Source organism: Schistocerca cancellata, chromosome 10, assembly GCF_023864275.1.
Source record: "Schistocerca cancellata isolate TAMUIC-IGC-003103 chromosome 10, iqSchCanc2.1, whole genome shotgun sequence".
NCBI lineage: Eukaryota > Metazoa > Arthropoda > Insecta > Orthoptera > Acrididae > Schistocerca > Schistocerca cancellata.
In genome coordinates this window covers 56,533,949-56,558,062 of record NC_064635.1, presented here as the reverse complement: position 1 = coordinate 56,558,062, position 24,114 = coordinate 56,533,949, and the positions used below count along the sequence as shown (strand labels likewise).

The 24,114-nt window shown below is 40.8% G+C and overlaps 1 protein-coding gene across 1 annotated transcript in view; it reads right to left on the bottom strand.

The window, feature by feature from the left end:
- The window catches only part of LOC126106368 (inositol-tetrakisphosphate 1-kinase-like), a 102,021-nt gene that overhangs the window by 28,118 nt on the left and 49,789 nt on the right, over positions 1 to 24,114 (bottom strand). Inside the window, exons 5-7 of the mRNA XM_049912632.1 lie at positions 23,262 to 23,354; positions 8,831 to 8,874; positions 872 to 1,031 (exon numbers count right to left, since the gene is read on the bottom strand). Of these exons, the coding sequence (XP_049768589.1) occupies positions 872 to 1,031; positions 8,831 to 8,874; positions 23,262 to 23,354 (297 nt within the window). The remainder of the gene's footprint in view (positions 1 to 871; positions 1,032 to 8,830; positions 8,875 to 23,261; positions 23,355 to 24,114) is intronic.

The window sequence follows — 24,114 nt, the reverse complement described above, 5'->3', positions numbered from 1 at the left end:
AGGAGGGGGGAGGGAGAGAGGGGGGAGGGAGGGGGGAGGGAGGGGGAGGGAGAGAGAGGGGGGAGGGAGGGAGGGAGGGAGGGAGGGAGGGAGGGAGGGAGGGAGGGGGGAGAGGGGAGAGAGAGGAGAGAGAGGGGGAGAGGGGGAGAGGGGGGGGAGAGAGAGGGGGAGAGAGAGAGAGAGAGAGAGAGAGAGAGAGAGAGAGAGAGAGAGAGAGAGGGAAACTATGCAGCAGCAGTTTCAAATTGAAAATATTCAATATATCACAACTTTACAAAACTGTAATTTAATGGAATTTATTTTTTGTTGATCATGTGAGAGACCCTCACTTTTTGGGAGACACTGAAACTTGCTTTGGGCTGCATGCAGTCTGCTGGTTGGACACCCCTTGTCTTTTACAGAAGAGAACCATGGATGATAATTAGTTCTGACAAGAAGAGAAAAGAAGTTTTTGAAATGTGGTGCTACAGAAGAATGGTGAAAATCGAAGTACTGAATCAAACTGAGGAAAAAAGAAACTTATCACCCTACTTGACTGAAAGAAGGGATCGGTTGATAGGACACACCTTAAGGCATCATAGAATTATCAGTTTGGTAATTGGGGGTGGGGGGGGGGTGGGGGGGGGGGGTGGGGGGAAGTGTAGGGGGTAAAAATCGAAATCTTCGTAGAGTGAAACCAATGCATGAATACAGTAATCAGGTAGAAATAGATGTCAGTTGCAGTAGTCATTTACAGATGAAGAGGCTTGAACAGGATAAACTAGTATGTAGAGCTGCATCAGACCAGGCTTTGGACCAAATACAACAACAACAACAGCACTAAGTCCAAAGTTTAAAGCAGCACAAAAACAGCAAAGACGGCACATCTCACCACACGGGTAGAAGTTCTTGAGGGATGGCCTCTCGACGATGTGCTGTCTGTCTCCCACCACATATATCTTGTACAGGATGGCGTTGTGATTGATGAAGCTCTGAGCCACACATGGAGGCTGACAGTCACGTACTCCACGCTCGTTAAAGATGAGGCACATCTTGAAAAGGAAAGAAACTTGTGTTTGCAGGATGGACTGGAATATTGTTAACACAAGATTCGCAGGACTCCAAATTCCTTTATTGCTCAAAAGTCAAGGTTGAGTAAATTCATTTTTTTGCATCAGAAATTAGCAAATTAATATAGAAAATAGATTTCCTGAATGAGTTTGCTACCATTGTCGATATATTGTCAATAAAACCTTCTAGATCACTTAATATACTTCTTTATTTAATACATCATGTTAGCTAATATCATCATCAGATTTGTAATTAAGATTAAAGAAACATAAGAGTGGGAGGCGTTTGTTATACAATATCAAGCTGCAAAAGATCAAACATTAAAACTTAAAAACTTTTAAAAAGTACACTCACAAAAACGTAGAACTTGTAAAACAACGCTCAGTGTCAGTATCAACAAAACGTACATCTAAGTGGGATGTCAACTGTCAACTCAGCTCACAATGTTTACAAAGATACAAGTGTTACCCGAGGTATGCACTAATGTTGGGGATGATGGCAGCAGCCAAAACAATGTAATAAATAAAGAAATATATTAAAAACTACTCACAAAGAGTGGCAAGTGTGGCATCATCTTTGTACTCATTTTCCTGTTTTAACAGCTCTGAGCCTCTGCTTAGGATTTCATTTGCAACTATTTCAATTTGAAAAAGCATGTTTTTGCAGTCTGTTTTGCCTTATAAAATTATCTTTTGGAGTCAGCCAGCTAAAATTAATGCAGTTCAGTCTGAAAAAATTGGGAATAGTAATATCGTGTAAGGAATCAATATCAAATTCATTGATTATGGATTATGTTTTGAGGGCTGTGACTGTCAATTATAATTATATGTTGTATCATTCATACTGTGTAAAGTAAATGACTGAGCTTCAAGTTAGACTCCTTGGACTTACTTCACTGTACAGTTATTCCTCATTGCTATTAGCAGTTATAAAACAAAAGTCCAATTACAGTCATTTGTATTATGTAAAATAATAAGACATGATGGAAATAATTTACATTTATAACTGTCTCCTCATCTAGCATTCAGACTGGAGTTCTACATACAATAGGCACAGTTTGGTTAAATGTACAGTGAATAATAGCACCCTTCAGGTGTAAGTAAATGGCAGCAAAGGACAAAAATGGGAACTAGAGAGCACTTACAATGCAGTACCCCACTATGAACGAAAAATGTGGAGTTTCAATAATGTGATTAAAACCAGCAGAATAAGGATTCTTGGGGTAAAAATCATAAAGTAATTGCTGTAGCTTTGATACTGAACAACTGCAGTGGAAATAGACTGAAAATGATGTAGCATGTCCATCTGTTGCCACTGTCAAGCATGCACACTGTTCCATTCTGCTGTAATTTGATCACTTTATTGAAACTACACATATGCACTTAGATGAAAAATACGGAAAGATCATACAATTATTATTTTGAGAAGCATGACTCTGTGAGTACTGCATGTGTTAACACACCGTGTTTCAAGCAAGTCTTACAAGGAAACATCACCAAATCACCAAGTTGACCTCATATTTTAAGGAGAAAAAAAAAGCATATTTGTAAGATGGCAGCCCCAGCAATTGATACCATGTGAAAATTCGAGCCATAATTCTGGTAGTATGCATTTATGGCCTTCTGAAAGTACAGCTTCTAAACTTTCCAAACACTGGGAAACCCAAGATGGAATAACAACAATATTATGGAAAGGATTTGCTGCACACACCATATAGAGGAGACACTGAGTTGCAGACAGGCAGAAACAAAAAAAGACTGCTAAACATTTCTCTTTTCAGGCACAAGGCCTTCTTCTAAAGTAGAAAACACACAAACACAACTCACACATGAGACCACTGTCTCTGTCTGCTAAGGCCGCTCAACAACCACAGATAGTGGTCATATGTGTATGAGCTGTGTTTGTGAGAATGTGGGGTGTTTTCTACTTTATAAGAAGGCCCTGTGGCCAAAAGCAGCCTTTTTGTTGTGACTGTCTCCAGCTCAATGTATCCTCTATATGGGGAGTAGCACTCCATCCTTTCCATTATACTGCAGATTTTAAACTTCCACGTGCACTGAGTGAAGCTCCCTGCAGCCTGGGTGAGAAGTACTGCACACCAAAATGATAACCAGAGCCCTCCTGTTCATGTGATGTTGAAGGTGAGGAAAGAGAAAAAAAAAAACTAAGCACCGCGACTACATAATACGCCACCTCATGTACATATATTTTCAATGAGGCTCCAGCAGTCAGTTCAGCTTTGTGGATCAGTGCAGCTTGCTCCATGGAAGTCCACCTGACATTCTGGAGTCTGAAGATGATCCTTATGGATTGAAACCAGTCTTTCCGATTAAAAGAAATTTGTGATCAAGACTGTTTTATAATTATCATATTAATATAAGATCGCTGATAATGCCTTTCTTAAAACAAATTATCATTATAACAGTATTCTTGTATTGATATTCTGCAGTTATATTTAAGCCTCTAAATCAAAATGAAAAACCTACGCGACTGTAGAATCATTATGAAATGAAATTAATGATTTTCTATTTAAAATTTAATCATGCCAATCATGTTGAAAAATAGTAGATCTCCTGCAAATGTACTTCACTTTAACAGTTATAGCTTTAAAACCAGAAGAAAATAATGCACAAGAGTGGTGTTAATAACTGAATAGTGCTACACTACTACTTTAATGACAACTAATTTGTTTCACTCATTTACACTGCTTTTTTTAATCAAACATAAAAATGTGCTATGCAGAGAGCTCCTTGGCACCAACAACAGGTTAGAAACTGTGCACTCTGATACAATGAACAAAGCATGTTAACAATGTGAAAACATTAATTCATAAACCTCTTACTCAGTCCACTGATTCCATATAAAGCCTCGATGTCATTGCTATCATTAGTTCCTTCCCTTTCTTTTGCTTTCTCTCTTCTCTACCTTCAATTTACATAATATGTATCACATCTGCGAATTCTGGGTGGTGCATGTTGTTTCAAACATGTCCGAAAGAAGACGTCACATGTTCATAAAATCTTTCTTCTGAGACTTACGTTTTCTTGGGATTTTTCAATCAATCTAAGTTCTCTGCAGATGTCCAACTTTAAGTTTCTCAACGTGAACATTTCGAGACAGGACAGTTTAAAATAATGATCACCAATCTGTATCATGCCTATTTCTGCACAACACGTTACATTTCTGTGGGTAAACTGACAGTCTTCTGCAGGTATTTTCACGTTCCAATACAGCTTTCTGGTGTTGCAGCATTATTTGCTATCAGCATTATTTGCTAACAGATTCACAGAGCTGACATAGCTATGCATCAAATCATTTGCATACACTGATTAGCTAGAATTTTATAACCATCTACTTAATGGTGTGTTTACCCATCTGTAGCACGGAATAAAGTGTGGGTTCGGGGTGGCACGGTTTTGACAACTCCTCAAAATGTTTCCACATGTATGTGGCATCAGATGTCTACACACAGACCACGCAATTCCTGTAAATTATGGGGCAGTGGTTTTTGAACTCAGAGCTGGCACCCGACAGCATACCAGATGTGTTAACCAGTTTCGGAACAGGAGATTTTTGTGGCCAAAAAACATCAACATAGTTCACCACCATCTTCCTCTATGCACTGCAGAACAATTCTGGTCTTGTGACATAGATAGTTATCCTGCTGGAAGATGCCCTAGCGACCAGGAAAGACATCAAGCACGAAGAGATGCAGGTGATCCGAAATAATTTTCACAAAGTGTACAGCTGTCATAGTGCCTTTGATTAGTATCACAGGTGCTCCTAAAGCCAATGTGAATTTTTTCCATAGCATAATATTGCCTCAAGTGGCCAGTGACTATGGCATGGTGCGTGTTTTGAGCATTCATTCACCTGGACAGTGGTGTATCCGGACATGACCATCGACCTGGTGAAAAGGAAATATGATTCAACAAACAGGAAACAAATTTCCATTGATCCATCATCCAATCTCTTTGACCCAGGACCCACTGCAATTGAAATTGTTAATGTCATTCAGTCAACATGGGAAAATGTAGACGTCGTCTCTGCAGAGCCTCATGTTCAACAATATATGTTGAATGGTCCGCTTCATAAAACTCATGGTTGTATGAGCATAATGTTCTGTTGTCAGAACTACCATAGGCTGCTTCCCATCCTCCACCTTCACGTTCAGTGATGAAGTGTGGATGTCCAACATCTCGTCGCCAACTTGTGGTTTTACTGTTCTTCAACCACTTTCTGTAAAATTTCTATCATTTGTACTGAGGTGATTCATGTGAAAAGATTTCTGAAGTGATTAGGGCTGCACGACATGAATTAACAGATTTTGAATGTGGAATGGCAGTTGTAGCTAGATGCATGGGACATTCCATTTCAGAAATTGGTAGAGAATCCAATACTCTAAGATCCACAGTGCCAAGAATATGCCTAGAAAATCGAATTTCAGGCTATACCTCTCACCAAGGAGAACACAGTGGTCAACTGCCTTCACACTACAACTGAGAGCAGTGGCATTTGTGTCGAGTTGTTAGGATTAACAGACAAGCAATACGGCGTGAAATAACCACAAGAATCAATAGGGACATGCGAGGAACGTATATGTTAGGACACTGTGGCGAAAACGACCGTCACGATGCCTCTGCTAACAGCATGGTGTCGCATGCAGTGCCCTGCGTGGACTCATGACCATATTAGTTGGATCCTAGATGACTGGAAAACCATGGCCAGGTCAGATGAGTCCCGATTTCAGCTGTTAAGAGCTGATGGTAGGATTCAAGTGTGGTGTAAAACCCATAAAGCCATGAACCCAAGTTATCAACAAGACATAGTGCAGGCTGGTGGTGACTCCATAATGGTATGGGCTGTATTTACATGGAATGGACTGGGTCCTCTGGTATAAGTGAGTTGATTATTGACTGGAAATGTTTATGTTCATCTATCATATTCCCAAACAACTGTGGAATTTTTATAGATGACAATGTACCTTGTCACTGAGCCACAACTGTTCGTGATTGGTTTGAAGAACATTTGGAACAATCTGAGAGAATAATTTGGCCTCCTAGATCGCCCAACACGCATTCCATCAAACACTTATGGGACATAATTGAGAGGTCAGTTCGTACACAAAACCCTGCATTGGTAATACTTTTGCAATTATGTACAGTTAAAAAAAAGGCACCGTGGCCCATTATTTCTGCAGGGGACTTCCAACGACTTCTTGTGTCCGTGCCGTATTGAGTTGCTGCACTATGCTAGGCAAAAGAAGATCTGACATAATATTAGAGGGTATTCCATGACTTTTGTTCCTCAGTGTATACACCACTGAAAACGTGATCACCACGAGTTATAGAGGAGCCTGGAGATGGTGGATTGTATCACTGATCAGGTCAGAATACACAGAAAATTGGTACATACAGCTGAGGGTATTTTTATTACTCCATACTTTCCAGAAATGTCAAAACAGTAGCACATGCACAGCTCACCAGCATCACTGTTTAAGAGAAGCTCCTTCCCAGGTATCAGGTCATAACAATCTGCACTTTGCCAAAGCTGTTTACGTCAATGGACTTCTCCATTTGCAGCTCACATTTTCACTAGAATGATTCCCATTCTTCTTTGCTCTACTTATATATTTTCCGTGCCATTTCAGGAGCACATGAAGATATAGGGGTAAAATTAACATGTGCTTGAAATGGCATGGGGTTTTATTGAAGCCACAACAAAATGTACAAAATGACCATTAGCTTCATATGATAGAAAAACAATAATAAGCATAACAATTCGTGTTCTTTATAACAAATGCTCAACATGTCTATCATTCATTCATCAACAATACCTACAGTTGAGGGACAATGTGAACAGCACTGTACAGCATGTCAGCGGATATGGTGAGAAATTGCTGTCAGATATTGTCTTTCAGCATCTCCAATCAGGTCGGATGATGTGGTAGACTTGTGCCTTCAGGCAACCTCATCACCACTAATCACAGAGATTGAGATCTGGGAACCTGGAAGGCCAAGCATGACAGAAGTCGCAGCTCAGCACGCAATCCTCGCCCGATAATACGCATAAGAGATCTTTCACATGTGTAGCAATGTGGGATGAAGCGCCATCCTGCATAAAAGCTGTCCCTTCCAGAATGAGTTTATCAGCCAGGCTAGGGATGTCATCATCCTGTAATGTACTGGTATAGCTCGCACCCATCATACTGAAATTTTATACAAGATTCTCATGTGACGTCATTAACATGTTGCTGTTCAGCACCACCTGTTGAGCGGTTTTTGCTCTAATTTTTGGTTTCAATTAAACCCCACATCCTTTCACACGTGTGTCACGTTATACCTCTCTACATAAATTATTCCCTGAGGTACAGAGTCCAGAACACAAGTTGTGGATGGATGAAGCTAGTTTCCCATCTGACGATTTCTTCTATCTGCTAGGACAACTCGAATTCAATCAAAACGCTGATCTGAAGTTACATAATACCATATTTAAAAAATTACTGAGAATACTTTCCATGTTGACTGCAAGTTATACACAAATAAAGATAAAGTTTTTAATTGAGATATACAGTGGTACAATACAAAAATGAGAAGACTGAAAGCACCCTGTGAGAGGGGTAAATGTTTACTCAACACCAACAATTATTAATATAGTCCTGGAAATTTTAAATAGCTATGCTAATTTGTTGTTCTTATTTCTGAGGTTCCCCCAGCAATGATTTTGAAAATATATCTCCATGTATCCAGCTGAAGGGTGACTATGACTTTTCTACACAATATATCAATGACTTATCCAATCTTCTTCACCAAGGGATTTCAGTGAAGGTTTTGAGATAATTTGGTTGCAGGTAGGGCAGGTCCCAGATCTTCGCTTGCAACACCAGGTGAAGAGATGTATAAGTCACTTGTCAAAATATTACATACAAAAATGCTAAAATCAATCTTACTGTACATTTGACAGTACAGCAAGCTTTAATTACCCGGGTGTGGATTATCCGTACATAGTTTGGTGCATTTTTGAAAGAAATAAAAAAATGAAGCTGGAAGTATTCTGAAATAATTCGAACAAATATTTTCATTCAGAATAGAAGTATATGATTGTGAATATATAGATGATGAAACCACCCGAAATTGGTTATATAGCTATCCCAGGAATCAGGGTTTGAGCAGTTATGTGACGCAGATACAGTGAATGCAGTGTGCCCAGGAGAAAAAGAGAGCAAAGAAGAGTAATTGAGGAACCCATTACCATGCACTCTGAGCCACTGAAATGTGTCGATCAGTTATCTGAGTATGTGAGGCAAAATCTGTTAGACTAAATGTGTATTTTGACTCTCCAGCAAATGAGAGCTATTATGGATGGGAAATATTGAAAAATTATTTTCGGAAAGCAAGTGATATGAACTACAATTTATTTTAAGCGCAACTTTGTAATTTTACAGCAAGTAACACATAAATAGTGCTGTGGGTTTTCAGATGTGACATGTAGTATGTTTCGTAAATATACAAAATAGCAATTTCTGGTAAAAATGTGTATTCTGAATTATGCATACAGTCTCAGATCCACATTAACCCAGATAACAGGGACCTTGCTATAAATCTACAATATGATCATCTTTGTTTTAGACTAATGGTTCCACTCACTCCCTGCGAACACAAACATGCACATGCATACACTTGTAAAACACACACACACACACACACACACACACACACACACACACACACACACACACACACACACACACAACATTTATATATATTTCAAAACAACTAACCTTGTGAGCTCTGCTTGATCCATGGGCAACAGAAGGCTTGCACACTGTAACAGGAAGTTCAATGTCTACTGAAAACCACACTAACGTTTTGAAAGTAAATTCTCATTATACATCCACAGATGCAATTTATGGATTTTCTTTTCTTATGGGACTATACAAATTTATTTATTTCAAAGCAACAACAGCAACCAAATATTAACAACACTTGCAACAAAACAGGTGTATGTACACACTGGCCACTTTAATGGGAAAAACTGAATAAGAGCTAATAGACAGATAATTTTAAAACCAGTGCTGAATCTCAGGTTTCATTATATTAAAACATCCCCTCCAAAGGGAAAAACAAGGACAGAAGCATCCTGTGGAACTCAACTTGGGCTTCAGCATTTCAGTACCGCTCACACTAAGTTCTCGCCAGTCGTATGATGTTAATTTAGGCTGGTCTCTTCTCCCTTGGTTTCTGCATTCTCTTAAGCCTATTTTACACGGCACGTGCGACAGAACAAGAAAGTCATTGTCTACTGCAGCGCTCCACATGACAGATTGTCTGGCTACAAGAAAACCTCTACACAGTATGTGCCTGTCTAATTGTCTGCTCCACATGTATACTGTGTTTGTTGTCAACTTGCAACATGTGAATAGACAGCTTAAATTCACTTTTTGATATTATCAAGTGTTTTATGTCCTTTTGTAATGATTAATATATATATCTGTATTTTAGACTGACACGGTGATGCTGTATTATTTGTTTTCATCCAGTTTAGGTGAAAGTACATTGCCCGTATGTGTAAACGACCTCATTATAAAAGCTGGAAATCATGGATAAAGCAATATAAATGTTGCTCTTCTGTTGACGCTATTAATTTACTCAATGAAGACAAGTTTTCCTTTAACGAGAAGACACATAGTGGCTCACCTCTGCTTACATTGTGAATGTATGTACAAGTGAACAAGAACAAATTTTTTAAGAGTAGTTCCAGATTGTCCCAGATTGCTGAATTACATTCATTTCATTGCATAACTGTCTTATCATTTAAATTCCAATGAGTGTTTACAGCAGCTCTTTCACAAGTTAACTATTTATGAGATGAACAAATTACAATATTTCACGGAGCGGGAGACACTATTCAAAAGAACTTCCCACGATTATCAGTTGTCTGTGAATCCACAAAGCACTTTCATACAGGTGAGAATGAGATCCACCCTATTCTGTTTAAACATGACCGTATGCATGAATTTTGTGCAAGCAGTCATGTCCACAGACCGAGTGGTTCTATGCGCCTCAGTCTGGAACTGCGCGAGCACTACGATCGCAGGTTTGAATCCTGCCTTAGGCATGGATGTGTGTGATGTCCTTAGATTAGTTAGGTTTAAGTAGTTCTAAGTCCTAGGGGACTGATGACCTCAGATGTTAAGTCCCATAGTGCTCAGAGCCATTTGAACCATGTCCACAGAGTAAAGGCCGGCGAAACACGTGCGTTGTGGGTAATTTTGAAAGCTCACATGTCCTATGCAGAACAGGCTTTGCTTTCCAGTCTTTCCTTCTCCCCTTTTCTATTTACATTCTGAATAGTTCAAAACATGGTCATGGAACAAGGTACAGTTTGGGCTTACATTTGCCAAATGTAAAGAACTGAAAAACTCTAAACAGTATTTTCCATATGAGATTAAAATTATTTAATAATTTTCCCAAGGATTTGAAAGTGGTAACTAAAATATGTTTATTTAAAAAGGCAATAGCATACCTCTTAAATAATTCACATTAAACAATTAAAGATTACTTGCAGAATTCAGACTAGGGATTAATAATCATTAAAGAAGTGACAGCTAGAACATCTGTCACATTATGTGGTCGCACTGTAAAGCTTTTTACAGGAAAATCATATACTCGAGATCACAGCTTACAAATTACCCAGACTACATTCCTCCAGTATTTGAGAATGACAGCACTTAGTGCCTTTCAACAAATTTCACAAATGATTTCAAATCTTTTCTTGATTATTCTTTGCGTGAATAAACCAATGTAATTAGCGTTTTGTATCTTCAACCAAAGGTATTTTATATGCTTAACACAAAATACTTAACACATTGACTAATTTGTAAAGTAATCATATATTTGAAGCCATTTTATAAATGGGAGTTTGATTCTTTACAGAATCGGGGGTGGGCGGTTACTGGATGATACCTAATTGTATGTGACAAAACAGCTACCACTGAAGAAATGTAAAAGATCAATATGATTTACATTAATATTTGATAACTGTTTGGTTATTTAGACACATTCACCCACAGATATACTTGTAAAAATGCCAACTGCATAACAAAACGCTTCGGCAACGCACTGATATTATTGCAGCAAAAAAACTGACAGACCCTAAAACAAAGAATGCAGCAGCAATCTCAGTCTCAGGTCACATAGCAACTTATACAAGGTGTCCCCCCTAAACTTTTCACCACCAATATCTCTGGAACCACAACCGATATTGACAAACGGCTTTTACAGGTATGAATGTACAGAAGCGGTTTACAAAAGTTAATACTATGAGATGTTCTAAACCATGTGCATGTATTGGTTCCAACACGAACTTGTGTCTTTTAAAATGGAGACCCCGTATTATTCCATACGCTATCAATAACACGAGAAATCACTATAGTAATGGCAGTGGGTGCATCGCAATATGTCAATTACATCCCGAGAAATTGGAATGCGATGTTGGGGCACAAAATGAACGAAACACACCACTATTGCACTTCCCGCGATGCAAATGTGACCTGCACATTCCTTGTAATTGCGATGTGATTGACGTACGTATTCTTACTTTTACTGTTATCGCATGGCTGAAAGTAATAATAGGGATTCCTGCCACAAACATTAATATGACATAACGATGTCCCTCATGCACGTTGTATTTATTTATGTACAGACAACAGAAGAGTACTGGCTAGTGTATGCCGCCCCATTATACGGCCCAATCGACACTTTGCGTCTGCAGTTGTGTACAGGAACAGGTGGCAATCAGCACTGTGTGTGGGAACGGCTCACTATGAAGCAGATTGTTCTGTGTGGAAGTATGTACAGGTACATGGCACCAGTGTAGTGTACACTGTAATTTGTATCACTGTTGTGATCGTGATATTAATTTACGTGTCCATCTATTCTAGGCATTCAACGTGGTATTCACAAATGAGGAAATAGTTGACATGATTTTATTGCATGGAGAATGTCACCAAAATGGCACATGTGCAGTAGAGATGTATGCCGAGTGGTACCCTAATAGAAGTCATCCTACTCGCTCTACCTTCATGGATATTGTTAGAAGGTTTTGCATGACAAGGCAGGTGACTCCAAGAACACAGCTCCAGAGCACAGGTGTAATTTACGAAGCAGCAGAGGCAGCTGTTCTGGTCCCATGCCGATGGGTTAGATGGGGCTGTCCCATTCAGGTAATTCCAGCACGGTAGCTGGACCTCACCTCCGAGGACTTTTTCCTCTGGGGACATGCGAAAGATGTGGTGTATCTGCAGGTCCCACAATGGCCAACATGAAAACCCATTTGAAGAAAATTTTGAGTTTGGGGAAGAGATGGGAGTCTGATGGAGTCACATCAGACAAATGAAGTGAGTGTGGTAACAATTCATAGCTCAGTTCACATACTTTTACCATGGTAATGACACTTGTCTGTAGACGTACACTGTCTTAATGAATTATATGACTTTCTTCCTTGCCAAACCTGGCCTTTTTAGCGTCTCTTTTGGTGGTTGATCCAGGAAGTTAGCATAGTACTGTCCCATAATTGTTTTACCAGTGGGAAGATAATGTATCAGCAGAATCCTTTTAATGTCCAACAAAACTGACACCATGGTCTTTCCCATTGAAGGTATTATGGCTTTGCTTTCTTTGGTGGCTGTGAATCAATATGTTTCCAAAGCCCTAGTGCTGTTTTGCATCTGGGGTATAGTAGTGGACCGATGTTTCATCTGTGGTCACAAACCTGCAGAAACAATATAGTTGGTTGTTCTGAAAATGGGTCAAACATTGTTTGAAGATTTCAATTCTGATGTGTCTGTGATCCTGTGTTAAGAGTCATAGCACCTATCTAGCAGACCATTTTCTCATAGCCAATTTCACTGTAAAATGTAATTCAGAAGACATCCCTACAGCATCGGCAGTTTCCCCATTTTCATTTGGTGATCCTCTATGACCATTTTATGCACTTCTGCAATAATTTATGTCTTAGTGGCACATTGTGGCCAACCACTACACAGATCATCATCTAAGCTGTCCCGACCAAATTTAAACCTATTTGTCCACTTGACAACAAATGAATAAGATGGAGAAGAGCCCCAGCATTTTCTGTAAACTAGCAGAAATTTCCTTTGCTTTCATGTTTTTGTTTACAAATTACTTAACAACTACCCAAATCTCGATTTTTAGCATCTTTACAAACCACCCCATGGAAACAACATAGAGACGTCTGCACCACAGATCTCTGTCCAGAGCACTGATGCATCATACTTACTCACAAAAAATGACCTATTATTACATTGGAACTTAGTGCCAGCACTGACATCAGGTGGTGATTCTGCAAACTTTTCAGACTATGCTGGTAACAAATTGTGGTACCTCACTCAATCCCAAATGGAGGGAATAACTTTGAACTTACATAATAAAAAAATATCAAAAACTTTAACATTAATGTGATTTTAAAACATTTTAAATGTGTCCACTGCCTACAGTATATGAGGGTCATTTCAAAATTCCTGCACACTGTACACATGCAACCTTTACGGTGGTGCGATCAAGCCAAAATTTGTGTCAGCTGTGAGTGAGACCTTAGGAGTTATGGTCATATATGAGGTTGCTAGTTTGTGTGGGTGTGTCATGAGTAATTCAATTCTAAAAAGGAATCTGAAATGGATTCAGATTGGATTACACATAGTGACCAGTTTCCTAAATCAAAATCAAATCCCTATGTGGAAAGAACCCAACAGAAATTTATGACACTTTGTGAGAGGTGTGAGGGAACAGTGTAGTGGAACGTAGCAAAGTATCGTGGTGGTATACTTGTTTCCGTGAAGTTGAGTAAGCACTGAGAACAGCCCAAGAAGTGGAAGTCCATAAAAAATTTGTCGACAGTCTGACACGCTCGCAGCTGGTGTCCTCATTTTGCCCGATAATGCAAAATCGCTTATTGTCCTACCAGTGAGAGAAATGCTCAACAAATACGGATGGGAAATACCTCTGCACCCACCATACGATCCCATTATAAGCCTATCACATTTTGTTTATTTCCCAAACTGAAGAAACAATTCTGGGGAAAATGTTTTGATACATACGATGAAGCTTCCAGTGACGTGACCCGAGCACTCAGAAAGCACAACAATGAAGGTGCCCTATCCGGAATAAGGAAGTAGCCAAAATGTTGGAAAGCTGTCATAAGCAAGAATGGAGATTATACTGAAGGCCTGAAAAGATATTTTCTCCAATTTTATCTTACAGTGCGCAGAACTTTTGAAATGTCACTCATTTATTCAACTTCAGGTGAGTGGATGTCTGCATTCAGTTTTCATTTTTCCTTTGTCATTTCGATCATAGAAACCCTATTATTGTGATGTACATTCCATCTGTTCTGTGGCAACAATTAGCATGCAAACTACATAATGTCACTGAGAAACACAGAAAATAACACTGCTGACTGTTAAAACTGCAATACCATAAACGTGGCCAGCACCAAATGTCAAACTGGTATGAAGTGTGCTAAATGTCTGAATACACAAATGATTAGCATTTCAGCATAACTGCACAAAATACATCGGAGTAACATCATCAAACAATGGAAAATCCAGGATGGAATGTACCAATACCATAGAAGGAAAAGTTGCTACTCACCATATAGCGAAGATGCTGAGTCGCGATAGGCACAACAGAAAGATTCACACAATTAAAGCTTTTGGCCATTAAAGCCTTTGTCACCAGGACACACACACACACACACACACACACACACACACGTCTGCAGTCTCGGAGAGCTGAAACCACACTGCAAACAGCAGCACCAGTGCATGATGGGACTGGTGACTGGTTGGGTGTAAGGAGGTGGCTGGGGTGGGGAGGGGGAGGGATAGTATGGTGGGAGTGGTGGGCAGTGAAGTGTTTCAGTTTAGACAGAGGGCAGGAGAGAAGGTGCGGAGGGGGGAGGAGGAAAGTAGCAGAAAGGAGAGAAATAAAAAGAAATTAAAAGACTGGGTGTGGCAGTGGAATGATGGCTGTGTAGTGCTGGAATGGGAACAGGGAGAAGGCTGAATGAGTGAGGACAGTGACTAACGAAGGTTGAGGCCAGGAGGGTTACGGGAATGTAGGATGTATTGCAGAGAAAGTTCCCACCTGCGCAATTCAGAAAAGCTGGTGTTGGTGGGAAGGATCCATATGGCACAGTCTACGAAGCAGCCATTGAGATGAGGGATATCATGTTCGGCAGCGTGTTCAGCAACAGGATGGTCGATTTGTTTTTTGGCCACAGTTTGTCGGTGGCCATTCATGTGGACAGAAAGCTTGTTGGTTGTCATGCCTATACAGAATGCAGCACAGTGGTTGCAGCTTAGCTTGTAAATCACATGACTGGTTTCACAGGTAGCCTTGCCTTTGATGGGATAGGTGACGTTAGTGACCGAAATGGAGTACGTGGTGGTAGGAGGATGTATGGGACAGGTCTTGCATCTAGGTCTATTACAGGGGTATGAGCCATGAGGTAAGGGATTGGGAGCAGGGGTTGTGTAAGGATGGACGAGTATACTGTGTAGGTTCAGTGGACGGCGGAATACCACTGTGGGAGGGGTGAGAAGGATAGTGGGCAGGACATTTCTCATTTCAGGGCACGACGAGGGGTAATCGAAACCCTGGCAGAGAATGTAATTCAGCTGCTCCTGTCCTGGATGGTACTGAGTATGAGGGGAATGCTCCTCTGTGGCTGGACTGTGGGACTTTGGGAGGTGGTGAGAGACTGGAAAGATAAGGCACGGGAGATTTGTTTTTGTACAAGGATGGGAGGATAATTACGGTCAGTGAAGGCTTCAGTGAGACCCTCAATATATTTTGAGAGGGACTACTTGTCACTGCAGATGCAATGACGACAGGTGGCTAGGCTGTATGGAAGGGACTTCTTGGTACGGAATGGGTGGCAGCTGTCGAAGTGGAGGTATTGCTGGTGGTTAGTTGATTTGATATGCACAGAGGTACTGATGTAGCCATCTCTGAGGTGAAGGTCAACATCTAGGAAGGTGGCATGTTGGGTTAGGACCAGGTGAAGCAAATGGGGGAGAAGTTGAGGTTCTGGAGGAATGTGAATACGGTGTCCTCACCTTCAATCCAGATAGCAAAGATGTCATCAATGAATCTGAACCAGGTGAGGGGTTTAGGATTCTGGGTTTTTAGGAAGGATTCCTCTAGATGGCCCCTGAATAGGTTAGCATAGGATGGTGTCATGCGGGTGCCCATAGCTGTACTGCAGATTTGTTTGTAGGTAATGCCTTCAAAGGAGAAGTAATTGTGGGTGAGGATGTAGTTGGTCATGGTGACTAGGAAGGAGGTTGTTGGTTTGGAATCCATAGGGTGCCTGGAAAGGTAGTTTTCGATAGCAGTAAGGCCATGGGCATTAGGAATGTTAGTGTACAGGGAGGTGGCATCAATAGTGACGAGCAGGGCACCGTGTGGTAAAGGGACAGGAACTGTGGAGGGTCAGTCGAGGAAATGGTTGGTATCTTTCATATAGGAAAATAGGTTCCGGGTAATAAGTTGAGGTGTTGGTCTATGAGAGCAGAGATTCTCTCAGTGGGGGTACAGTAACCGGCCACAATGGGGCGTCCTGGGTGGTTTGGTTTATGGACTTTAGGACGCATGTAGAAGGTGGGAGTGCAGGGAGTGGTAGGGGTAAGTAGAGAGATGGACTCTGGGGAGAGGTTCTGGGATGGGCCTAAGGATTTGAGTAGTGACTGGAGATCCTGCTGGATTACTCGAATGGGATCACTGTGGCAAGGTTTGGAGGTGGAAGTATCTGACAGCTGACGGAATCCTTCTGCCACATAATCCTTGTGGTTCAAAACAACGGTGGTGGAGCCTTTGTCAGCAGGTAGGATTATAAGGTCGGGATCAGTTTTTAGATGGTGGACTGCGCTTCTTTATGTGGATGTAAGGTTAGTTTGCATGTTGTGGGATTTGGGGAATGATGGTGAGGCAAGGTTCGAGGTTAAGAAATTCTGGAAAGTTAATGGGGTGGTTTGGAGGCAGTGGGGGTGGATCACGGTTGGATGGAGGATTGAACTGAGTTCGGCAAGGATCAATATTGGTCTTTGGTCGACTCTGATTGGTTGGGTTGGTGGCGAAAAAGTGTTTCCGCTGTAGGGACCGGGAGAAGGAGAGAAGGTCTTTAACTAGTCCTGCATGGTTGAATTTGGGAGTGGGGCAAAAGGTGAGGCCTTTGGAAAGGACTGATATTTCTGTGGGACTAAGGCTTCTGGAGGAAAGGTTCATAACTGTGTTGCGGGTCTGTTTAGGATCTGGGTTCTGTGTGGTGGTGGGAGGGAGTTTTGGAGGGGGGTTAAGTGTAATAGGTCTGCGAGACAGGGTTTGTCAGCTATCGGATGGGGGGGGGGGGGGCTGGAGGAGGTTTGGAGGTTGTTGTAGAAGTGGTGGACAGTAGCACTCCGAGGCAGGAGTAGGAAGTGAGTAGGATGGAGAGCTTTTTGAGGTGGCGTTGTGCCTGTTGCTCAAGTTCCTGCAGGACAAGAGTTTCAATGTGTGTTATGGGTTCCAGGAACTTGAGATTACATAGCAGTAGAATTTTGTGGGCGGAGAGAAGATACTGCAAGGAGGATTGAGCTTGGTTGATATAGTTTTGCAGGACTATGTTGGTGAGGGCTAAGGATTGATGGAATCTGAACAGGTGGAGGTCATTGTGGAAGGAGGGGTGGCAACCAGAGATGGGTAATTTGATGGTAAGGCCATTAGGGGGGATTTCATGAGCCACGCAACAACGCAGGAACATTATGTGGGACTGGGATCTGGCTAGGGATAAGGAAACTTTTCTGCATTGATGCAGATGGAAAGAGCAAGGTGGTGCAAAAAATGCAAAAAATTATGTAAGAAAGTAGAATTACGTCTGAAAAATTATGCAAAAATACACTCAAATACGCATCAAAAGTATGAAAAGGACAAAATGGATGCACAAGGGGGAAAAAAACGAGATGAAATCTGAGGAAGACGAAGATAGTGGAAGGCGAAAACTCACTAAAATTGGCAAGAAGTCACAAGGGTCAAAGTAGAGAATAAATAATCAATAATAAATATATGTATATTACTGTGGGTAGCAGGTTTGAAGGCAGATAAGCATAAGGGGGACGGCAGATGTGACTGGATGAGGTGGATTTAGTGGGTGCGAACAGGCATAGAACAGGGAAAGTGTGGGGGGTGGGGAGAGGTTCGTAGTTAGAGATGTAAGATCGTGTGGCACCGGGAAAGTGCGGGAGATAACACACAAAAATACGGGAATTGACACAGGGAGTGTGATCAGTTTGAAGGTACAGGCTTCATTATATCGGTGGGAGTAATGTGCGACCTAAGATGCTGCACTAACAATTGGCTCGGTCTCGAGGCCGTCTGCTGCGTGCGGCTGAGACAGTCGATATATTGTGGCTCGTAAGTAGAGTGTGCAGTGTTGGGGGTACGACAACAAGAGCATCGACATTCTGCCTGTAAGTACAGATTACATAAAAGGTTTCACATTCGGAAATCACACTGGAAGATCATGTTATGCCTCTCGTAATACGAAGAAATCTCTACCGGCACGTACCGGTGTTTGGCAGTCACAGTATCGTGGTCTATCGAGACTGTAGGTTATCGTTTTACATTAGTGCCAGAGGAGACAGGCACATCAGTCACTCGGCTGCCCACGATCATATTGCCCGTCACATAAGGTCCTGAAATGGGGTTGTTTGCAAGAAGACAAGTACCCACAGAAACATGGGACAACATCTGGAGCACCACAGACTGCCAACACTGAGACCACTGCAACGGCTTCCCGTGATACAGAAGCAAAGAAAGGTGCAACGACAGAGGTGCACGGACGATGACAGTGAGCACAGGAGTAGCACCTTGCCGTTTTTTCGTGCAAGTCACTGTGCTGCACAAAGCGTCTACGTTTGTGTGTCAAGACTCTGAGGAGATTTATCGTACTGAACTTCTCATTGTCATCAACCTGTGTGATACATTTCTGAAAATCATTTGACTCAGTGTGACATCTATGCTTATTGTCAAGAAGTGCAATCATATAGGGTATCAAGTGGAATTTGCGGCTGGATTGAGGATTTTTTTCATAGAAAGGATGCAACTTGTTATCTTGCACAAAGAGTCATCATCAGATGTAGAAGTAACTTCAGGTATGCCTATGGAAATGTGTTGGGACCCTTGCTGTTCATGTTGTATATTAACAACCTTGCATGTGATATCAATGCTTTTGCTGCTGTGGACGTGTATACGCGTCCTGCTGCACTGTTCCCCAGCTGCTGTGGATGTGTGTGAGTGCACCAGCTTTGCTAACGGATGTCTGTGCATGTCCTGAGATGCTGAACGCTCACTGCTGCAGAAGAGTCACTTCCCTATCTCAGTGAATAAAAAACTTTCGACTATTTGTCATCCAACACATGTGCATTACTGTGCAAAAAAACCTCATTTCCATACCTCGAATTGTTTACGAGATATGCCGATTGTTACGATTGCACAATTCGCGATGTGAATGAGATTATTGTGCACTATGGTGGTCAGTTCGATATAAAACCCAATAATTCGAGAACAAAATAAGATATCAATCTGCTCTCAATTTTAAATAAAATTCTGAAATCTTATCTACTTTTTATTCGCTGCAATTTAGGAGCTAAAATGAACTATGTGTTAAGTTTATGCAGTTGCCTCTGCAAAATCTTTAAAATTTTGTGCAATGTTTTACTTAATTTGATGCAGGGCAGGAAGTATGATGGACAACGAAAAGAAATTCAGTTCTTTATCGAGTGAAGATACCAGATTGTAAGATGTGCTAAGACCAAATTTTTTCACCTACCAGTTTTCGAAAAATCAGATAAGTATTACATATTGACCGGAATGTTGTCTCTCAGCACAGCTACCGGCATTTGGCGAGCAGTACAGCCACAACAAAAGCTGCCCTCAGCACAGAATGCAGCAAAAAAGTTAACAGTAACCTCAGAGCATGTGTAGATGATGCAGTTATCTGTTATGAAGTGCTGTCTGAAAGGAGCTGCATAAATATTCATCAGTTAACTCGTACAAATACCTGGGTGTAACAGTTTGTAGGGATATGAAACGGAATGATCGCACAGGCTCAAGTTGCGAGTAAAGCAAATGGTAGACTTCAGTTTACTGGTAGAATACTGAGGAAGTGCAACCAGTCTGCACAAGAGATTGCTTACGAATCACTTGTGTGACCCAGTCTATAATATTGCTCAAGTGTGGAGGACGCATATCAAACAGGACTAACAGGGGATATTGAACGTATACAGAGAAGAGCAGCTTGAATGAACAGTTTGGTTTGACCCATGGGAGAGTGTCACAAAGATACTGGAGAAACTGAAGTGGCAGACTCTTGAAGACAAAGGTAAATCATGACTCTATGTACTACAAACCCCTGTGTGTCGCCTGCTTAAGGATTGTGACAACAAGATTAGATTAAATACAGAACACAATGAGGCATTTAAACATTCATTCTTCTTGTGTTCCACATGTGAACTGAATGTAAAGAAAGCTTAATATCTGGTAAAATGTAACATACTCTCTGCAATGCACTTCACAATGTTCTGCAGAGCGTAGATGTAGACGTAAACAACACAATCACTTTTGATTGCATGGCCAGTAATTTGGACAGACAGCATTACTCTTCTGATGTCTGTTGTCCAGCAGCAGTGCCCTATCTTCGAGTTGTTAGTGACACTATCTTTCAGAATTCTAACGCAAGACTGCATGTTTCACTTGCTGTCTTGATCCACTTCTATACAATAGGGGCTTCACTGCTGCCCTGGCCAGCACATTCTCTCAGCCTCTCACTCATTGAAAACACCTCTCATTTCTTTTCTCCTCTCACCTGCCACTATGAATAATGAGCTCTGCCACAGACCTGAAGCCGCATCAAATGTTGTACCCATATCCAACATTCGATATCAGTCTGATTGAATGCCCAGCCAGGTTAGAGAGATTATACCTTCCAGAGGTGGCCACTTTGTATAATAAATTTCACCTCTTGTCCACTCTTCAATTACCTACAAATTTTTCTTCACTTGAAACTTTGTCTGATAGGCCGTGGCCAAGGTATAAAACTTTCTCGCAACATTTCCCTTCTGACTGCAGGAGACATCTTCAGAGGTACAGAGGCAAACTGGAACCCTCTACATATATAGACAATGTAGAGGGCACTATAGTCCATCACATGATTTCGCCTATGAGATTATCTCCAGTAATGCCAACAGTCTCAACTGAAAGTAATCGATCGTCACTTTTACGGTGCAACATTGACATCCATATTTTATTTAATTTAACATCTTCCTCTTTTATGTTAAAATTGCTATGGTGTTTATAAATCTCGATAGCCTCTCTACAATTGTGCACATGTTACATACGATGTTTTCGATATGATGTTCATCTCATTGAATTTTATTTCATGATCACCCTCTTGGTAACCATGTTCAGTTATGGCTGATTAGCTGTATGTCACAGGTTGCAGTTCCTCATGTGTTCAACCAGACAAGTGCTAACACTTCTTTTTGTGGTACCAATATATACCAGTTCACAACAACAAGGAATTTTATATACACCTGACATAGTCACAGGATTTCATACATTTTTTGCATTTCTTTTATCTTCCTGGTAAGTTTGAAGATAGTTTCCACACCATACTTGCTCCACACTTTAACAATGCGATCTGTAATCTTACTAATGAATCGAATGAAAATTTTACCATTGGGTAGCCACTCTTCCTCATCGATGCTGATTCTATCCCTAGGGTAAAGTGCTTAATTTATCTCATGGTTAGAACAGCCATACTTCTTGAATGTAGACTGTGGATGTTCAGTCTCATCCTTTAAGTAGGTCAGTTCACAAATTTTGTATGCCCAATCTGAGGTGGTGGTTAGAATCTTTATGAAGGTAACAGTCAGCATGCATGGCTTCTATTGTGTTGTTCCTCTCTTGTAATTGTGAACTCCATTACAACAGTACAATGAAAAGAAGCGATAACATCCCCCTGGTTTAACACAAGAGGATGATGTTTGGTCTGTGGGGCACTCAAATGACCGGTCATCAACGCCCATAAAAGTCCTAATCTTTGCACAGTCCAATTTTAGCCACTTCGACGAATGATGATGATGAAATTATAAGGGGACAACGTAAACGCCCAGTTCCCGGGCAGAGAAAATCCCCAACCCTGCCGGGAATCAAACCTGGGACACCGTGATCCAGAGGCAGCAACGCTAACCACTAGACCACGAGCTACGAACTTTAACACAAGAAGAATTACCACCTGGGACATATGGATAAATCAGCCATAATGGACCGTGTTTTCCAAGAGGGCGATCATGACATAAAATTTGGTCAGGCAAGTGTCATATCAAAAATATTGTATTATCATGTGCGCATGTATTGAGGGGTTACTAACATTTATAAACACTATAATAATTTTAACACGACAGAGGAAAGTGTTAAAATTACATAAAACAAACTTTGCACCATAAAAATGGTGATCGATTACTTTAAATGGAGAATGCTGCCATTACCAGAGGTACTATCATAGCCGACATCATGTGGTGTTCTCTACAATGACTATATATTCAACACTCCCTCCAGTCCCAGTTGAAGTTCATCACTTCAACTCTGAAGATGTCTCCCACAGCCAGAGATGAAATGTTAGGAGACATTTTCTACTTTGACCATGGTCTAGGAGTCTAAAAGTTTCAAGTTAAATCAGTACTCGTCATGAAAGCCTACATTGTATGATAATACCTACAAATTTAACCATGTGTTCTTCCAGCCATACTATACAAGCACAATAAATAAAAATTTGTTGTTTGTTATTCTTATTCTTCCTGGTATAGCAGTTTTAATAGCCAACAGTATACTACCAGAAATCCTTCAGATTTAAACATGGGAAATACTCTCTCTCACACACGAAATCAGCAACAAGCCACTTTGTCCTGAAATACATGCCTCATAAGAATTGTGGCCATCTGAAGCAGTATGCAGTCACAAAAGAGAACACTGTTAATGACACAAGTAATGTCCAGACAGTCGTGCACATTGCTAAGGAGCGAAAGAATGGACTCTTACACAGTGTCAAGCTTCATTAGATTTTAAGCAGAAAAGTCCTGCTACAGCTCTCACCAAATGGGAATGTGACACCCGCCTCCTTCAGCCGTCTCAGGTTGTCTTCCACATCTTCAGACAACAGCTCCACAAAATTTGGCGTGAAGGCATCTGGAATTAAAAATGTTACCAATTACTTAAAGTTTCAGAACAGTATAGATACAAGGAGACAGTGTAGTAGATTTAGATAGTGAAATTCTAAGCATTGCCAATAGGCATATGTACAAAAGCACAAAAAACATCCTAGCTTTCAGAAATGTTAATTTCTTCTTCAGGCAGTAAAACAGATAGGTTGGGGATGGTTGCAAAAGCGTGACAGGTCACTCAGAACCAAAGATCAGAGGAGGAAACCTTTTCATTAAGACAATATGTGACACCAATACCCATTAGTTAACTCTTAACATCAGCAAAAGTTGTCAGTGTGGTCACAAATGACTGGAAGAAAACACAGATGAGTCCTGTATATGAGACGGATTAAAGAACAAATCCGCAAAATTACAGACTGACATCCTTAACCCTCTTGCTGCTATGGATGTATAGATATGTCCTGCTCCATGTTCTACAGGTGCTGTGGATGTGTATAACCATGCCGCTCGGGTTTTCCTACAGTGCTTTTGACACCTGTATTCATCCTGAGCCACCAAACTATCACTGCTGCAAACGAGTTACTTCCATATCTTGGTGAATAAAAAAGATTCAAGTATTTACACAACATGTGCCTCTTTTTTTGCTATGACTTGCAACAAAAATTCATTTTTATTAATTTGCAACAAAATTTCATTTTTATATCTTGAACTGTTTATGAAGTATGAAGATTATGATGACCACACAATTCCTTGTGCGCAGATACGGAAATGGCCACATCGTGTGT